Source organism: Oncorhynchus kisutch, linkage group LG13 (genome assembly GCF_002021735.2).
Source record: "Oncorhynchus kisutch isolate 150728-3 linkage group LG13, Okis_V2, whole genome shotgun sequence".
Lineage (NCBI taxonomy): Eukaryota > Metazoa > Chordata > Actinopteri > Salmoniformes > Salmonidae > Oncorhynchus > Oncorhynchus kisutch.
The window spans coordinates 17520675-17538214 of record NC_034186.2 but is presented as its reverse complement, the minus strand read 5'-3'; the positions used below and the strand labels follow the sequence as shown (position 1 = coordinate 17538214).

The 17540-nt window shown below is 42.0% G+C and overlaps 1 protein-coding gene across 2 annotated transcripts in view; it reads left to right on the top strand.

Annotated features, from left to right (window-relative positions):
• The window catches only part of rhpn1 (rhophilin, Rho GTPase binding protein 1), a 30167-nt gene extending 19666 nt beyond the window's left edge, over positions 1 to 10501 (top strand). For both annotated transcript variants that reach the window (XM_020474412.2, XM_031785702.1), the window contains 7 exons: positions 2708 to 2864; positions 4696 to 4818; positions 4903 to 5097; positions 5205 to 5281; positions 5369 to 5515; positions 5633 to 5785; positions 6183 to 10501. In XM_020474412.2, coding sequence (XP_020330001.1) covers positions 2708 to 2864; positions 4696 to 4818; positions 4903 to 5097; positions 5205 to 5281; positions 5369 to 5515; positions 5633 to 5785; positions 6183 to 6392 — 1062 coding nt within the window. In that variant the 3' untranslated portion in view covers positions 6393 to 10501. The remainder of the gene's footprint in view (positions 1 to 2707; positions 2865 to 4695; positions 4819 to 4902; positions 5098 to 5204; positions 5282 to 5368; positions 5516 to 5632; positions 5786 to 6182) is intronic.
• Positions 10502 to 17540: the final 7039 nt, after the last annotated feature.

The following is a 17540-nucleotide window of genomic DNA, read 5'->3' as shown; positions in this document are numbered from 1 at the left end:
TGAAAAACAAATCATAGTCCCACTGAGCACAAACCAGATTAGATGCGTATCGCTGCAGAATGCTGTGGTAGCCATGCTGGTTAAGTGTGCCTTGAATTCTAAACAAATCAGACTGTCCGCAGCAAAGCACCATCACACCTCCTCCATGCTTCACTGTGGGAACCACATATGCGGAGATCATCAATTCACCTACTCTGCGTCTCAAAGACATTGCGGTTGGATCCAAAAATCATTTGGACTCATCAGACCAAAGGACAGATTTCCACCGGTCTAATGTCGGCAAGTTGCCTAGTGGTTAGAGCATTGGGCCAGTAACTGAAAGATTGTTAAATCGAATCCCTGAGCTGACGAGGTAAAAATCTGTCTTTCTGCCCTTGAACAAGGCAGTTAACTCACTGTTCCTAGGCCGTCATTGTAAATAAGAATTTGTTCTTAACTGACTTGCCTAGTTATAAAAAGAAATTAAATGCTTGTGTTTCTTAGCCCAAGCAAGTCTCTTCTTATTGGTGTTCTTCAGTAGTGGTTTCTTTGTAGCAATTTTACCATGAAGGCCTGGTTCACAAAGTCTCTTCTGAACATTGTATGTTGATGTCTGTTACTTAAACTCTGAAGCATTGAATTGGGCTGGTAACTCTAATGAACTTATCCTCTGCAGCAGAGGTAACTCTAGATCTTCTTTTCCTGTGGCGGTCCCCATGAGAGACAGTTTCATCATAGCGCTTGATGTTTGTTTTTTTGACTGCACTTGAAGAAACTTTAAAAGTTCTTGAAATGTTCCGGAATGACCTAGCTTCATGTCTTAAAGTAATGATGGACTGTTTCTCTTTGCTTATTTGAACTGTTCTTGCCATAATATGAACTTGGTCTTTTGCCAAATAGGGCTGTTTTCTGAATACCACTCCTACCTTGTCACAACACATCTGATTGGCTCAAACGCATTAAGAAGGAAAGAAATTCCACAAATTCACTTAACAAGGCACACCTGTTAATTGAAATGCATTCCATACCTCATGATCCTGATTGAGAGAATGCCAAGAGTGTGCAGAGCTGTCATCATGGCAAAGGTGGCTACTTTGAAGAATCTCAAATATATATTTTGATTTGTTAAACTTTTTTGTTACTACATTATTCCATATGTGTTTCATAGTTGTGATGTCTTCACTATTATTCTACAATGTAAAACATTTTTAAAATGAAGAAAAAAATCCTTGAATGAGTAGTCAACTTTTGACAGAAAAAAGAAATATGGGGGATTGGAAGTGATGCAGACAATTACATTGATGGAAGCTACAATCTGCAATATTAAAGCTGATCTACCCCCTAAAGAAATTATGGAATAGCCAATTAGAATATACAGACCACAAATTCTATCATTTCATTTAGTATACCATCAACACCAGTCCTTTTGGGGTTGGAGGGTTTGTATTTTGTCCTGTAGCTCATCCAATGTAATTGGAGAATTCAGTGCGTTGTGGTAGTCTTTAATAACAGATTCTACGTTTTGTAAATAATCACGTATATTTTTGGTTCATGGTTAAATGGCCGATAAGGTTGAAAGCTCTTCATGTTTGTTTAGTGTGTTCCAATCTTCCCAGAAGTAGTTTGATTCTATGGAGTCTTCAATCACAATGATGTTTTCTTATGTGCTATTCCTTTTTTTCTAAGTGTATTTCTGTCTTTTAGTGTTACACCATAGTGAAGGCGTAAGCTGCCGTTGTGGTTCTGTGTTTTTTTGGGGGGGGGGGGGGGTGTTCTCATAACCTACGAAAGAATTTCACATTCTTCATCAAACCATTTCTCATTGTTAGGTTTTCTGCCTGAATTAAAATTGAATATGTTAGCTGATAGGTTGAATATTGTTCAAGCGTCCTACTGCTAAGTTTACACCTTCCCTATTGCAGAAAAACATTTTGTCTAGAAGGGATAGGATTTGTTGTTGGCCAATAGTTTCTACACTACCGCCTTTCCATCTACAGCATTTCTTAATAGTGTGCAGCTTGTTCTGTTTCGATGCCTCACGATTGAGTATTGCTCTGTTCAAGTAGGTTGTGATTTGATAGGGGTGTCAGTGGGTTGACTGTGAACGCTCTGAGAGACTCTGGGTTGAAGTCGGTGATAAAGTAGTCTACAGTACTACTGCCAAGAGATGCGCTATAGGTGTACCCACCATAGGAATCCCCCTCGAAGCCTACCATTGACTATGTACATACCCAGCATGTGACAGAGCTATAGGTGTACCTACCATAGGAATCGAAGCCTACCATTGACTATGTACATACCCAGCATGTGACAGAGCTGCAGGAGTTACCTGTTTTTGTTGGTCATGTTGTAAAATGTTCCTGTTTTGACTCATTTAATAGTGTGTTAGGTCTGCACTATACAAAGTTGGCATACCCCCTGAGTGTCTTCCCTGTTTCACACCTGGTAGTTTGGTGGATGGGACTACCAGCTCTCTGTAACCTAGAGGGCAACCAGTGGGTCCATCTCCTCTCTACCATGTTTCTTGTCGGATGACAATGTCTGTATTTCACATTTATTTGAAGTCCAGGTTCCTGCTCTTTAGGCCAAAGGCAGATGACCTCAAAGCCTGGAATTGCCAAGGACTGTGTTCTATAAAGTGTCCAATGTTGTTAGTCATGTGGTTTTGCTTCAGACCAGGAAGTGTGAGCAGAGCCTGCTGAGCATCTCTCTCTTAATCTCTCTCTAGGTATCTGATGTGTATAGCTTGGTGCTCCAGACCATGTCTCAGACCCTTGTGAAGGACTATGTCCCGTTCTCCTGGGCCTCCATGGTTCAAGTGAAAGCCGAACACTTTAGAGCCCTCTCCCACTACAATGCTGCTGTCGCTCTCTGTGACCACACCCGTAAGTACCTGTGTGTATCTGTTAAGGATGATGCTTTAGGAGAACATGCGTGTGTGCAGTGTGGTCCTGTGTGTCTCAGTTGGTGCGAGCATGATGTGTGGTGGACCCCCCCCCCCCCCCCCCCCCTGCACATACAGTGCCTTGCGAAAGTATTCGGCCCCCTTGAACTTTGCGACCTTTTACCACATTTCAGGCTTCAAACATAAAGATATAAAACTGTATTTTTTTGTGAAGAATCAACAACAAGTGGGACACAATCATGAAGTGGAACGACATTTATTGGATATTTCAAACCTTTTTAACAAATCAAAAACTGAAAAATTGGGCGTGCAAAATTATTCAGCCCCTTTACTTTCAGTGCAGCAAACTCTGTCCAGAAGTCCAGTGAGGATCTCTGAATGATCCAATGTTGACCTAAATGACTAATGATGATAAATACAATCCACCTGTGTGTAATCAAGTCTCCGTATAAATGCACCTGCACTGTGATAGTCTCAGAGGTCCGTTAAAAGCGCAGAGAGCATCATGAAGAACAAGGAACACACCAGGCAGGTCCGAGATACTGTTGTGAAGAAGTTTAAAGCCGGATTTGGATACAAAAAGATTTCTCAAGCTTTAAACATCCCAAGGAGCACTGTGCAAGCGATAATATTGAAATGGAAGGAGTATCAGACCACTGCAAATCTACCAAGACCTGGCCGTCCCTCTAAACTTTCAGCTCATACAAGGAGAAGACTGATCAGAGATGCAGCCAAGAGGCCCATGATCACTCTGGATGAACTGCAGAGATCTACAGCTGAGGTGGGAGACTCTGTCCATAGGACAACAATCAGTCGTATATTGCACAAATCTGGCCTTTATGGAAGAGTGGCAAGAAGAAAGCCATTTCTTAAAGATATCCATAAAAAGTGTTGTTTAAAGTTTGCCACAAGCCACCTGGGAGACACACCAAACATGTGGAAGAAGGTGCTCTGGTCAGATGAAACCAAAATTGAACTTTTTGGCAACAATGCAAAACGTTATGTTTGGCGTAAAAGCAACACAGCTCATCACCCTGAACACACCATCCCCACTGTCAAACATGGTGGTGGAAGCATCATGGTTTGGGCCTGCTTTTCTTCAGCAGGGACAGGGAAGATGGTTAAAATTGATGGGAAGATGGATGGAGCCAAATACAGGACCATTCTGGAAGAGAACCTGATGGAGTCTGCAAAAGACCTGAGACTGGGACGTAGATTTGTCTTCCAACAAGACAATGATCCAAAACATAAAGCAAAATCTACAATGGAATGGTTCAAAAATAAACATATCCAGGTGTTAGAATGGCCAAGTCAAAGTCCAGACCTGAATCCAATCGAGAATCTGTGGAAAGAACGGAAAACTGCTGTTCACAAATGCTCTCCATCCAACCTCACTGAGCTCGAGCTGTTTTGCAAGGAGGAATGGGAAAAATGTCAGTCTCTCGATGTGCAAAACTGATAGAGACATACCCCAAGCGACTTACAGCTGTAATCGCAGCAAAAGGTGGCGCTACAAAGTATTAACTTAAAGGGGCTGAATAATTTTGCACGCCCAAGTTTTCAGTTTTTGATTTGTTAAAAAAGTTTGAAATATCCAATAAATGTCGTTCCACTTCATGATTGTGTCCCACTTGTTGTTGATTCTTCACAAAAAAAATACAGTTTTCTATCTTTATGTTTTGAAGCCTGAAATGTGGCAAAAGGTCGCAAAGTTCAAGGGGGCCGAATACTTTCGCAAGGCACTGTACATAAAATGGATGCAGTCATTGTACTGTAAGTCACTTTGTGTAAAAGTGTCTCATGTTCTGTAGAGTCCATTGAGGAAGGGGGTGACGAAGAGTCGGCGAAGGCTCTCTTCCAGTTCCATGTCAGTAGTCCTGCTGGACCCCCACTCAGCCAGGTGCTCAGAGACCCTGAGGACAGACGCAAACTGGGTGAGTACACACACAAAGATATTTGATTTTTGTGCATGGTCATTGTGAGTACCTACTAAAGCTCCGTGTGTGCTCACGCTGTAGGGAAGGCCCACCTGCGTTGTGCAGTGATCAGACATGAGGAGGCTATGAGAGTACATGGTCTATGTAAGATCCTGAGGAAGATGGATATTCTACAGGAGGTGCTCTCTTTCATGTACAAACGCTCCCTGGACAAATACTCCGAGATGGACCGAGAGGATGACTTTGATGAGACCGCAGAGGCCCCCGAGATACACTGTGAGTGAGGGAGGGAAGGAGTGGTTTTTGTGAGTCAGTGAGTGAGAGGTCTGTGTATTAGAGCTACTGAACATACAACATAGTAGTAAGTGATTGTTGTCCCTCAGCTCAAACCCAGCACAAACCAGACATCACACCACCCAACTTCTCCACTGTCCCAGTCACTGACATCTTCCAAAGGCTGGTAAGAGAGGGAGACGAAACATTTTCATTTTCATTAAAATCATAAGGTTTTGAAGTTGATGATGGTGTCTCTGTGTGTGCGCTGCAGGGTCCCCTGTCAGTGTTCTGTGCGAGGGCACGCTGGGGGCCGGTGCGTGTGGTGAGTCTCCAGCGAGGTGACGGGGGTTTGGGGCTGACTCTTAGAGGAGACTCTCCTGTCCTTGTGGCTGGGGTGGTGCCGGGGGGATGTGCCCAGGTGAGATAGAAGCACCCTGTCTCCTCTTAACCCTCTGCTTTTGTATTTCCTAAGATTCTCCAATGGAAATTGTACAGTTTTTCATGCAGCAATGAAATATACTGTGTGTTTTCTCAGGAGGCAGGTTTGAGGGAGGGTGACTATATAGTGGCGGTGGATGGAGAGGACTTTAAGTGGGCTAAACATGGAGAGGTGGTCCACATCCTGAAGAGCTGCAGCGACAGAGGAATACAACTCAGCATCATCACACTGCACACACACGATACACAGGTAGGGGTGCTTGTGCGACCTGGAATTGTTATTTAGGAGCACCAGTACGCCTAGAAAGATTTAATATTTCAAATATTTGTCATCGTGCACCTACATCACTTTGTGTACACCTACATTTTTCCACTTAGTGTGTGTTACAAGGGAACGTGCCCCTAAGTTGAAAAATGTAGGTGCACACAAAGTGATGTAGGTGCACGATGACAAATATTTGAAATATTAAATCTTTCTAGGCGTACTGGTGCTCCTAAATAACAATTCCAGGTCGCACAAGCCAAAGATTTAGGCACATATGCAAATAAAATGGTTGGGCTGTGAAGCCCTGACACGCAGTGTGTGTCAGATCTCATTAATGTCTATCTTTCACATCTCTCGTGTGTGTGTGTGTGTGTGTGTTCAGGTGGATAGGAGGCAAGTGATGCTCTCCCCCAGTGGAGACGAAGCGAACGCTCTGCAACGGACCATGGGCAGGGCTAAGGGGCAGCGCACCGCCCCCTTACTCAACTGGAACAGGAAGAAGACTGGGGGAGGAGGCAGAGCCACCAAGAGACTGGGCAGCACCTTCAGCCTGCCGTTTGGAAACCTTCGGGACTGTGAGTCCATGTACTGAGGGCACAGCAGACACGTTAGTCTATTCCATACAGTGCACTACCAGCCAATAGTAGTGCACTAGAGAATAGGGTGCCATTTCAGACAGTGCCATAGATAGACAAATCACTCAGGGAATGACAGGTGGACATGTTACAATAGAAGGATGTTTTGTAAATGACTGGATATTAAATGTGTTATTGCAGCAGGGCAAGGAGAGGAAGAGGAGGTTTGTAGGAAAGGATGCTTGGTCCAGATTACAGCAGTTTCAACTGCAGAGAAACAACAGTTTTAGAAAGCAGGTGACTGCATGTATCTGTCGCTGAGGGAGTTAAGACATGGAAATCCTGTCCCAAAATGGGCTTAATGTTGGGGCTCAGTGTTATTGTCGCTTACTATTATACAGATGGAAGACGACTTCATGTCAAACTACAGCCGCTGATCCAAAGACCACATGTCTTAATCAGTGAAAATATAGTTGTATAAACACTGATCGCCTTTCGTGGAGAATAATAATGCTTCGTATACTTTCAATGCATTTTTTTTCCTGCAAAAGCTGGGTAAATGCTCCCATAAACAAAAGCTGGGTAAATGCTCCCATAAACAAAAGCTGGGTAAATGCTCCCATAAACAAAAGCTGGGTAAATGCTCCCATAAACAAAAGCTGGGTAAATGCTCCCATAAACAAAAGATGGGTAAATGCTCCCATAAACAAAAGATGGGTAAATGCTCCCATAAACAAAAGCTGGGTAAATGCTCCCATAAACAAAAGCTGGGTAAATGCTCCCATAAACAAAAGCTGGGTAAATGCTCCCATAAACAGCTTTTACATTTTTTGCATTTACCCTCCACTACACCACTGGTCTTAATGTTAAAAACATGTTTTACTGTATCCCAGAGTCCTGCTTTCCCACTTCACTTCTAACAAGGTCACTCAACTCTCAACAGTAAAAACAACAAGGACATCCATTCAGGACCTGGGTTGAGCCCTCACTTCCTCAAGTTAGAGCATTGTGCAGCAGAGAATGTATAGCTGTAGCCGTAGCACTGCATTCCATTCTCCTACCGGTCTTCTAGAGTTGTTGATGTAAAGTATTTTTGTTTCTGTTTGATAGTTGAGTACATATGACTACCTTCAAAGTACATCAATGGTTCTACACTGAATGGACAAAACATTAGAAACCCCTGCTTTTTCCATGAGACTGACCAGATGAATCCAGGTGACAGCTGTGATCAGCTGTTAAATCTACTTCAATCAGTGTAGATGAGCTGAGGAGACTGGTTAAAGAAGGACTTTTAAGCCTTGAGACAATTCACATGGATTGTGCTTGTGTGCCATTTCAGAGGGTGAACGGGCAAAACAAAAGATTAAGTGCCTTTGAATGGGGTATGGTAGTAGGTACCAGGCGCACCGGTTTGAGTGTGTCAAGAACCACTATAGCTGCTGGGTTTTTCACGCTCAACAGTTTCCCGTGTGTATCAAGAATGGTCCACCAGCCAACTTGACACAACTGTGGGAAGCATTGGAGTCACCAGGCCAGCCTTCAGCCACACTTTCAACACCTTGTAGAGTCCATGCTCCAGCGAATTGAGGCTATTCTGAGGGCAAAAGGGGGTGCAACTCAATATTTTGAAGGTGTTCCTAATGTTTTTTTCGCTCAGTGTGTGTATTAGTTTTTCTACTGATGTTTTGTACCACATTCTTATACACTGTGACTTCATATGTGCAGAAAAACTAATATGATGTAATTGCAGACCACAATTTAGGATGTTTCTTAATATGGGTGTTCCCTGCTATCAGGAAATGCACATTGATACCTGCCATTGGTCAGTTCCGGTGTTATGAGACTGATGGTTTCTCGACACATTATTTGTTTACATAGCAGGTTAGGTGGATTAGTGAGCCATGTTTGGAGACTGAGGTTAGGAAAATGGTTAGGCTTCGCTTCAATGCCACAGAAATGACCATGGATCAATGGGTGTAACTTTTTCTATCAAGAAATAAATATATTGGAAAACACCCCTAATGGTGTTCTGCAATTGCTCTACGTACAGGTAACTGCCAAAAATAAAGGCAACACCAACATTAACTGTCTTAATAGGCTGCTGGGCTACCACGAGATGCCAGAACAGCTTCAATGCACCTTGGCATAGATTTGACAAGTGTCTGGAACTCTATCGGAGGAATGCAGCACTAATCTTCCTCAAAATATTCCATTTGGTCTTTTGGAGATGGTGGTGTAAAACACTGTCTCAGTCACCGCTCTAGAATCTCCCATAAGTGTTCAATTGAGTTGACATCTGGTGACTGAGATGGCCATGGCAAATGGATTACATCATTTTCATGTTCATCAAACCATTCAGTGATGACTTGTGCATGGGGGCACTGTCATCCTATTGGGGCAAAGACATGGTAGCCAAAATAAGGTCCAATCTAGCATTTTTATACACGACCCAAGTCATGATGGGATGTTAAATGCTTAATTAACTCTGGAACCACACTTGTGTGGAAACACCTGCTTTCAATATACTACGGTGTATGCCTCATTTACTCAAGTGTCGCCATCATTTGGGCAGTTACCTGTATCTTGTGAAGCTGAAATGGTTTACGTGGCACATTAGGGGATATACGAACTTAGTTGTCCTACTACTGCTCAGACCAACACAGCACACACATTTTAGAATAATAATGTGTTGTTTTTATAAAGACTTGTATATGTCTGCTACTAAGTAGTTGAAGATGAGAATGGACCGTCTACCAGGTAGAAACCACCTACCAAGTTAACTTAGCAGCATAGAGGAAAGCTGATGCTACATTTAGCAAGGCCACTTTTTACATTTTCAACATTTGGACACCCAAATAGTATTTTGATATTCCACTATATTTAATGTTATTTTCATCTCAATTATGAATTTTAGATGTGTGTTTCTGATTTTTGAAATCTGTCTACCGTGGTGTTTTGGTTGTGTATTTTTCGTGATTATTTTAAATGTTTTGTTAATTAAGGGATTTGTACTGCTTTCTTTTGTTTGAGAACCTGAAAATCATGGCTGGCTGCTCATATAATCGTGTGTGTGAGAGAGAGTGTGACTTGCAGACTTTTCTCAATTAATTAAAGGAGTGGATCACTGATTTGTCTCCATAGATGGTAACAGCTTCTCAGGGTTGTCATGTTCAGTTACATAATTGTAGGTCTGTGGTAACCAGCAGGTGTCACTATAACCCTGGTTATTGTATCAGATATTGACAGATAAGTTTGAGTCTTCATATCAAATTTTATTGGTCACATATACATTTAGTAGATGTCATTACTGGTGTAGTGAAATGTAACCCATCGTTAAAAAAAACATTACTATTTATGAAATAATGCTTTGATCCATTGATGTGTGTATTGTACATATAATAGGTTATACATGTCTATGTAACACAAATCTCATTAAGAAACCTGCATGTAAATATTAGAAGCCTTGTAAACTTTGAGAGCTGAAAATTGCTCCTTTTTTTCTCAGGTCATTGGGACTGTCTATCTCGGCTGTCCTGTGTGTGTGTGTGTGTGTGTGTGTGTGTACACCCATTCAAGTTAGTGTATTCAGCTATTTCAGCCCCACCAGTTGATGACTGGTGTATAAAATCGAGAACACAGCTGCTCCATGACGTTCAACGTGGCATTCTCATTTCCAACAAATCAGTTAGGTCAACTGTAAGTGCTGTTATTGGGAAGCGGAAATGCCTAGGAGCAACAACTGCTCAGCCGCGAAGTGGTACGCCACACAAGTGTAACCGATGTGAAATGGCTAGCTAGTTAGCGGTGGTGTGCGCTAATAGCGTCTAAATCTGTGACGTCACTCGCTTTGTGTCCTTTAAGTCGTGGTTCCCCTTGCTCTGCAAGCGCCGTGGCTTTTGTGGAGCGATGGGTAACGATGCTTCGTGGGTGTCAGTTGTTGATGTATGCAGAGGCTCCCTGGTTCGAGCCTAGGTTGGAGCGAGGAGAGAGACGGAAGCTATACTGTTACACAAGCTCACAGAACGGTACTGCCGAGTGCTGAAGCGTGTAGCAAATGTAAGGCTGCTTCCTATATACATAGACTGAAATCACTGGCCACTTCAATAAATGAAACAACAGTCACTTTAATAATGTTTTCATATCTTGCATCACTCATGTATATACTGTATTATATTCTACTGTATCTTAGTGTAGCCACTCTGCATTGCTCGTCTATATATATATATATCTCTCTCAGGGATACAAACCTTTTGGAGCAATTCGCCGTTTTGAATCGAAAATAGGTGACACATGTGATTCGTACAGGTCCGATGAGAAGTTGTTTTTTTTTTGGGGGGGGGGGGGGGATTTGGATCAGACTACTGGCTGTAAACGAACGAGTGCTGCGCAATACTGGCTGTATTCAAGGCTCAGCCAATCGTAACAGCAGAATGCTGCACGCGACCGAAGAGAGAAGCAACAGCCAATTAGCTAGTTACAGCATCAGCGCGCGCTCTGGAAAGACAGCAGAGAATAGAACAGCAGATTCTTTACATACAATAGAAATAAGCGGAATCATTTTTATGTAATTAATTTCATTATTCTTTTGGCCAAATTTCATATACACAAATGTAAATTTACAAACAGAAAACCACATTTTCGTACCCTACAAAAAGAAATTGAACTGTATTTTAAGACAGTTAAATGCTCTACTAACAAAAAAGCTGTTAGAATTGTAAGTATATGCATGTCCCTTAAGGTCCTTGTGTAATTGTAATGTGATATTGTACCCCCTAGCGCGATTGTCCATTGTTTGTAATCTATGTATGCTTGTGTTCTCTCATGTGCTTTATGTATTGATTTGTTGTTAATAAAAAATATTTAAAAAATAAAAAGAGAATAGAACAGCATCGCGCCCCCTGAACGATAACGAAGAGGTTAGTGAGAAGCCTGACCACGGAGACGGGGGTAAGAAGGTGATGAAGCGTCCTTCATGAGCTGTAACCGAAAAACAACTGGCATTTGGTTAAGTTTGAGGTGAGGGAGAAAGTGTGGTGGAACAAGTATTGTTAGCAACGTTATCTTGCTAGCTGGATCGAATTCTCTTTTAGCTAAATTAGCCAGAGAAACCTATAGAGGTGAAAGGAACCCCACACACTTTCTCACTTGTTCAATACAGTGGATAAAAAGGGGTATGCAGGAGGTGTTCTCTGTCTGAAAGAGATCAATTATGCAAACAAAGGGTCTCATGCTCTGCTGCTGGCACATTGTAGAACAGATGTCCACAGGCAGAAAGTGTACAACGTAATAACCTACTGTGTAGCCCAAGGATATAACTTTTGTTGTGTTGAACTTGATAGTACCACTTGTGAATGAGGGGGATTATTAAATGCTTTTACTCGGTGAACGTTAATTTTTGCACACATGTAGTGCCCATTATAGTAGAGCAAAAATAGAATGCTGGTTTGTATAATTTTATTTCTACTTTAAGATGTTTTTTTCCCCAAGTGCAATATTTAGATGTGTGTGCGTTCTATTGTAAAGGCTAATATTGCAGTTAGCCATGACTGTATTTTTTTTCTCAAGACTTGAGTGTCATTTGCAGTAAAGTCTAAGCAACAAATAACATCTTTGCATTTTTTTAGCTGTGAGTTAGGTTCACATGAAGCACTTTTTTATTTAACACACAGAGACTGATCATGTAGATCATATTGTTTGTTTTAATCAGTTAAAATCTCAATTTCCCCCTAGCAGGGATTTTATTTGGCATGTTTCAGTGCAACAAACAAAAGTGTCAACTTTTTGGGCCCTCACCAGTTTGCATCCCTGATTTGATATATTCTTAATTTATCGTTCCGTTACTTAGATTTGTGTGTATTGGGTATATATTGGGGCGGCAGCATAGCCTAGTGGTTAGAGCGTTGGAATAGTAACAGGTAGGTTGCAAGTTCAAACCCCAGAGCTGACAAGGTACAAATTTGGCATTCTGCCCCTGAACAGGCAGTTAACCCACTGTTCCTAGGCTGTCATTGAAAATAAGAATTTGTTCTTAACTGACTTGCCTAGTTAAATAAAGGTAAAAAATATAAATATGTTGTGGAATTGTTAAGGCACTGCATCTCGGTGTCACTACAGATCTTGGTTCAATTCCAGGCTCTATCACAACCAGCCATGATTGTCCCATAGGGTGGTGCGCAATTGGCCAAGCGTCGTTAGGGTTTGGCCAGGGTAGGTCGTCATTGTAAATAGGAACTTGTTCTTAACTGACTTGCCTAGTTAAATAAAATGAAAAAAGGGACTGCACTGTCGGAGCTAGAAACACAAGTGTTTTGTTACACCCGCAATAACAATTGTATTTGATTTAAAGGAGGAATAATAGTCTGGGGCTATTTTTCATGGTTCGGGCTAGGCCCCTTAGTTCCATTGAAGGGAAGTCTTAAAGATACAGCATACATTCTAGCTTTCCTGTTTCAGCATGACAATGCCCCGTGCACAAAGCAAGGTCCATACAGAAATGGTTTGCATGACTGGCCTGCACAGAGTCCTGTCCTCAACCCCTTCAAACACCTTTGGGATGAATTGGAACACCGACTGCGAGCCAGGCCTAATAGCCCAACATCAGTGCCCGACCTCACTAATGCTCTTGTGGCTGAATGGAGCAAGTCCACTCAGCAATGTTCCAACATCTAGTGAAAAGCCTTCCCAGAAGAGTGGAGTCTGTTGTGGCAGCAAAGCGGGAACCAACTCCATATTAATGCCCATGATTTTGGAATGAGATGTTCGACGAGCAGGTGTCCCCATACCTTTTGGTCTTGTTGTAGAAATATATTAATAACAGAGTAGAGCGAGAGAAATAAGCCTCTCTCTAGTGGGTCACGTATGTCCTAATGCTCTCCCATAACCCCTCTTGCACAAATCTGCACAGATGTTTATGACTCTGTACTACCTGGCGCGTGCACACACACACACCATATCAGGCCAGTTGTAAATCTAAGTGGATGTGTATTCCCCCCTGACCCTCCGGCAGAGTGCTCCGGTGTTTACTCCTCACAGACAATCATTTTTCAATCAGTAATCAATGAACAAAGCAGCTAGCTGGGAGCTATTGACCCAAACCATCCAGGGCCCAGCACCACACAATGATAACCCAGGGAAGTGTGCAGTCAATCAATCAAATGTATTTATAAAACCCTTCTTACATCAGCTGATATCTCAAAGTGTTGTACAGAAACCCAGCCTAAAACCCCAAACGGCAAGCAATGCAGGTCTAGAAGCACAGTGGCTAGGAAAAACTCCCTAGAAAAGGCCCGGAATTTAGGAAGAAACCTAGAGGAACCAGTCCTCTTCTGGCAGTGCCGGGTGGAGATTATAACAGAACATGGCCAAGATGTTCAAATGTTCATAGACAACCAGCAGGGTCAAATAATAATAATCACAGTGGTTGTAGAGGGTGTGTTGCTTTGTTTCCGCACGCATCTGTGTGTGTGTGTGTGTACAAAACCCAACATTTAGAGTGTACAATGATCATAGAAAAAGGAATCTCAAACTCACTTTAATGTAAGTTGGCTTTATGGTATGTGAGTGTGTATGTGTGATTATCCTCTGAGCAGAAGATTCTTTAGCTCCTGTGCCTCTAAAAGCACAGGTGAGGTGTGTGTCAGGGTTTTGTACGGGTGAGGTGTGTGTCAGGGTTTTGTACGGGTGAGGTGTGTGTCAGGGTTTTGTACAGGTGAGGTGTGTGTCAGGGTTTTGTACGGGTGAGGTGTGTGTCAGGATTTTGAACAGGTGAGGTGTGTGTCAGGGTTTTGAACAGGTGAGGTGTGTGTCAGGGTTTTGTACGGGTGAGGTGTGTGTCAGGGTTTTGTACAGGTGAGGTGTGTGTCAGGGTTTTGAACGGGTGAGGTGTGTGTCAGGGTTTTGTACGGGTGAGGTGTGTGTCAGGGTTTTGTACGGGTGAGTTGTGTGTCAGGGTTTTGTACGGGTGAGGTGTGTGTCAGGGTTTTGTACGGGTGAGGTGTGTGTCAGGGTTTCCCCTCAATCTCTTCTTTCCTTCTCTCACTAACCTGCTCTCTCACCCTCCCACCCTCCTTCTCTTCTCCACCCTCTGCATTCTCTCTCTCTCTTTCTCTCTCTTTGTTATCAAGTCCAGGCTAGTAGATGTATATTTTATGCTCTGCTCTGGAGGCTTTTACAGATGTTATTTTTTACTTAAAGAGAGAAAGGGGACTGCTACTCTATAATTTAGAGGTAATCCTGTCCACCAAGAATAAATAAATAAACACAGCAACAAACAAACAAATGTATGCACACTATGGTTACTTCACACAGAGACATTTAGTACACACGTCAATAGAAGACCAGCATAGTGCACTGCACAGATTCATTGACTGAGTTCATATTTAAAACCAAAATACACAGTACAAGTGGATGTGTAATCTGTTTTGTCTTGTTTCAGTCAATTTAAATAGCATTATGTATTGTACAGCATCTACAAATAGCTAACTATTATTATACTGGATTCACTCTCATACAGAATAACCAATATGCTAAATTGACAAATACACAATCATGCAAAACTGTTTGCAGTGTCCTAAAATACCACATTTCAAATCAAAGACTAGAAATAGTCCTAATATACATTTGTCATTTAGCAGACGTGAGTACATAAATGTTCATACTTTTTCCCCTACTGGTCCCCTGTGGGAATCGAACCCTGGCGTTGCAAGTGCCATGCTCTACCAACTGAGCCACACAGGGCCTATAAAGCTCTATGAAATATGAATTGAGTTGTACTGTAGTAGGGCAGTGGTGTGTTGCGTGTGTGTGTGGGCTAGGTATTGTGATGTCTAGTCTGGGAGTTTAGGGTCTTGGGACCACTCTCCTTGCCTTCCCCAGGCAAGAAGAAAATCGCACCCCAGAGTCAGGCAATGACCACACACACACACACGCACACACACACACACACAGTGAGAGGGATAGAGGGAAAGGTAGGAGGAATTCCTGTGTTTTAGAGAGGGATGTTATTAAATCTTTATAAGTATGTCTGTCGAGGAATCAAGACACCCGCTCTCCTCCTTTTCCTCTTCGACAGTGAGAGGCTCAAGCATGGTTCTGTGTGTGTGTATTGGCCTCCTCGTAACTTATTGATGATGGAGGGTGTTATTAGGGCATCACCCTGCTGCATGCTGGACACTCTGATACTGACACACACACACACACACACACACACACACACACACACACACACACACACACACACACACAGAGAGAACAGAAACAGGAGAGGGGAAGTGGGAGGAGGATGTTGATATTGATGAGAGGAAGAGAGGTGGGAGGGTTTTGAGCAACGAGACTAACCCAACACTCTTACACTGCAGTTTGGATTGAAGCCTCATCTCATTGACTTTGAGAACAACCAGAGAGTATCAGTCCCAGGCCACACGTTACACCTGTCCTGTCATAATATCATCCAATTTCTACTGTGGAGATCAATAAAGTTGATTAAATTCAATGATCCCCAAAATAAGTAGTTATCAGGTGTGTTTTTTTTCTACCATTATTTATCATGACAAACATTCATTTTAATAGCAGTACTGGTCATTAGTATCTCAGAGAATGAGTGAATAGCCACTGGCTTTTTGTCTTGTCTGACAGCCCTTTCCAACACTGTAACTTTGTGTCCTGTCTGTAGCTGAAATGACATCAACACACTAGAGATGACATGAATGAATGAATAAATGAATAACAAATATTCTACGGGAACAAATCCATCATGATATACACTGAGTGTACAAAACATTAACAACACCTTCCTAATATTGAGTTGCATGGTCTTAATGTTTTGTGCACTCAGTGTATTTTCTACTATCGACAGCAAAATAAAAACTCAAAGAACCAATTAAATAGAAACGTGGCACCAAGTGATAATATCCAAATAGATACGTTTTGATCTTTGATAAAGATTTGAATCAAATAATGTTCTAACAATTTTCACATTAGTTGTAGCCTACAATATTTAGGCTAAACGCGCTAAGTAATTATATGCATATTAAAGTTATTTTATTAATGTAAAAAAAAACACAAACGTAATGTGATTTTTTTTAAACTTTTTTTTTGTAGTACTAATGTTGATAAATATGTTTCATACATGTGAACACTGAACTTTTGAATATATTTGAATTGAAATGAGTGAACACGCAGAACAAGCCATTATCCTCCTCCACTTCCACCCTACCCTGTCTGTCTGTCGGTTTGTTTAGAGTTCCTTCATTCAGCACGATGTCTCTCTCCTTCTCTCAGCAACGATAAAAGACCGTCGGAATATTCGGTAGAGATCCGATAGACCAGAAGGCTGCAATTAACATCCATGCCAAACGGTGGAGCTGCTCGATAGCAAACCAAGCCTGCGGCCAAACGGAGAAGGTAAACACACCACAACACGCAGGGCCTCCGGATACCACCATAGCTTGCTGTAAAATAGTTCAAGATCTGATTTCTTCAAGTACAGTTTTGTTTTTGTTATGGAGGGGGTAAGTAACAACCAATCATTCCCCTTATACTTAATTATCTCATAGACCGGTTGGCTGACAACGTCATGAAAATGAAGCGCATGCATCGATGAGACCGGAAGGTGTATGTTATGATTCTGAACGGTCAGATAGCTAGCAACTGTGACCTACTGTTGGAGCATCCTACTGGGGGACACACTTGTTTCTACAACGAGAGGACTTGAATCTGACCCGGTGTTGTGACAGGTTGTGCAATGTTAGATTCTGTTGTCACGAGTTAAGTTGTTAAGAATAACTGGATGAATGTAATAAAGATGAATGTAAATAAACAACCTGAAGTTGGAAATTAACAGTAGTTTCTGGTATGAATACATTTCATGAATTATGTTTATTCGAGAGACATGTTTGCAGTTACAAAGATGATGAAGGATGAATTGGGAAAGGTAGAGTCAGAGTGACCAGGAGCGGTATTATGGTGATCTCATGTAAATGCTGGGATATATGAGATAAGCGTGTGTATAAAAACCACTACAATCGCGTAAATGTAAAAAGTTTGACACCGAATATCAGTGTTGAAGAGTCAGAGGATGCACGGTGCTGCTATTGTGATGAAAATCAGGTTCCAGAGTTCACTGAGTGCCTTGTTAGGGTGAAGGAGGTCAAAGTAGCGAGGATCAG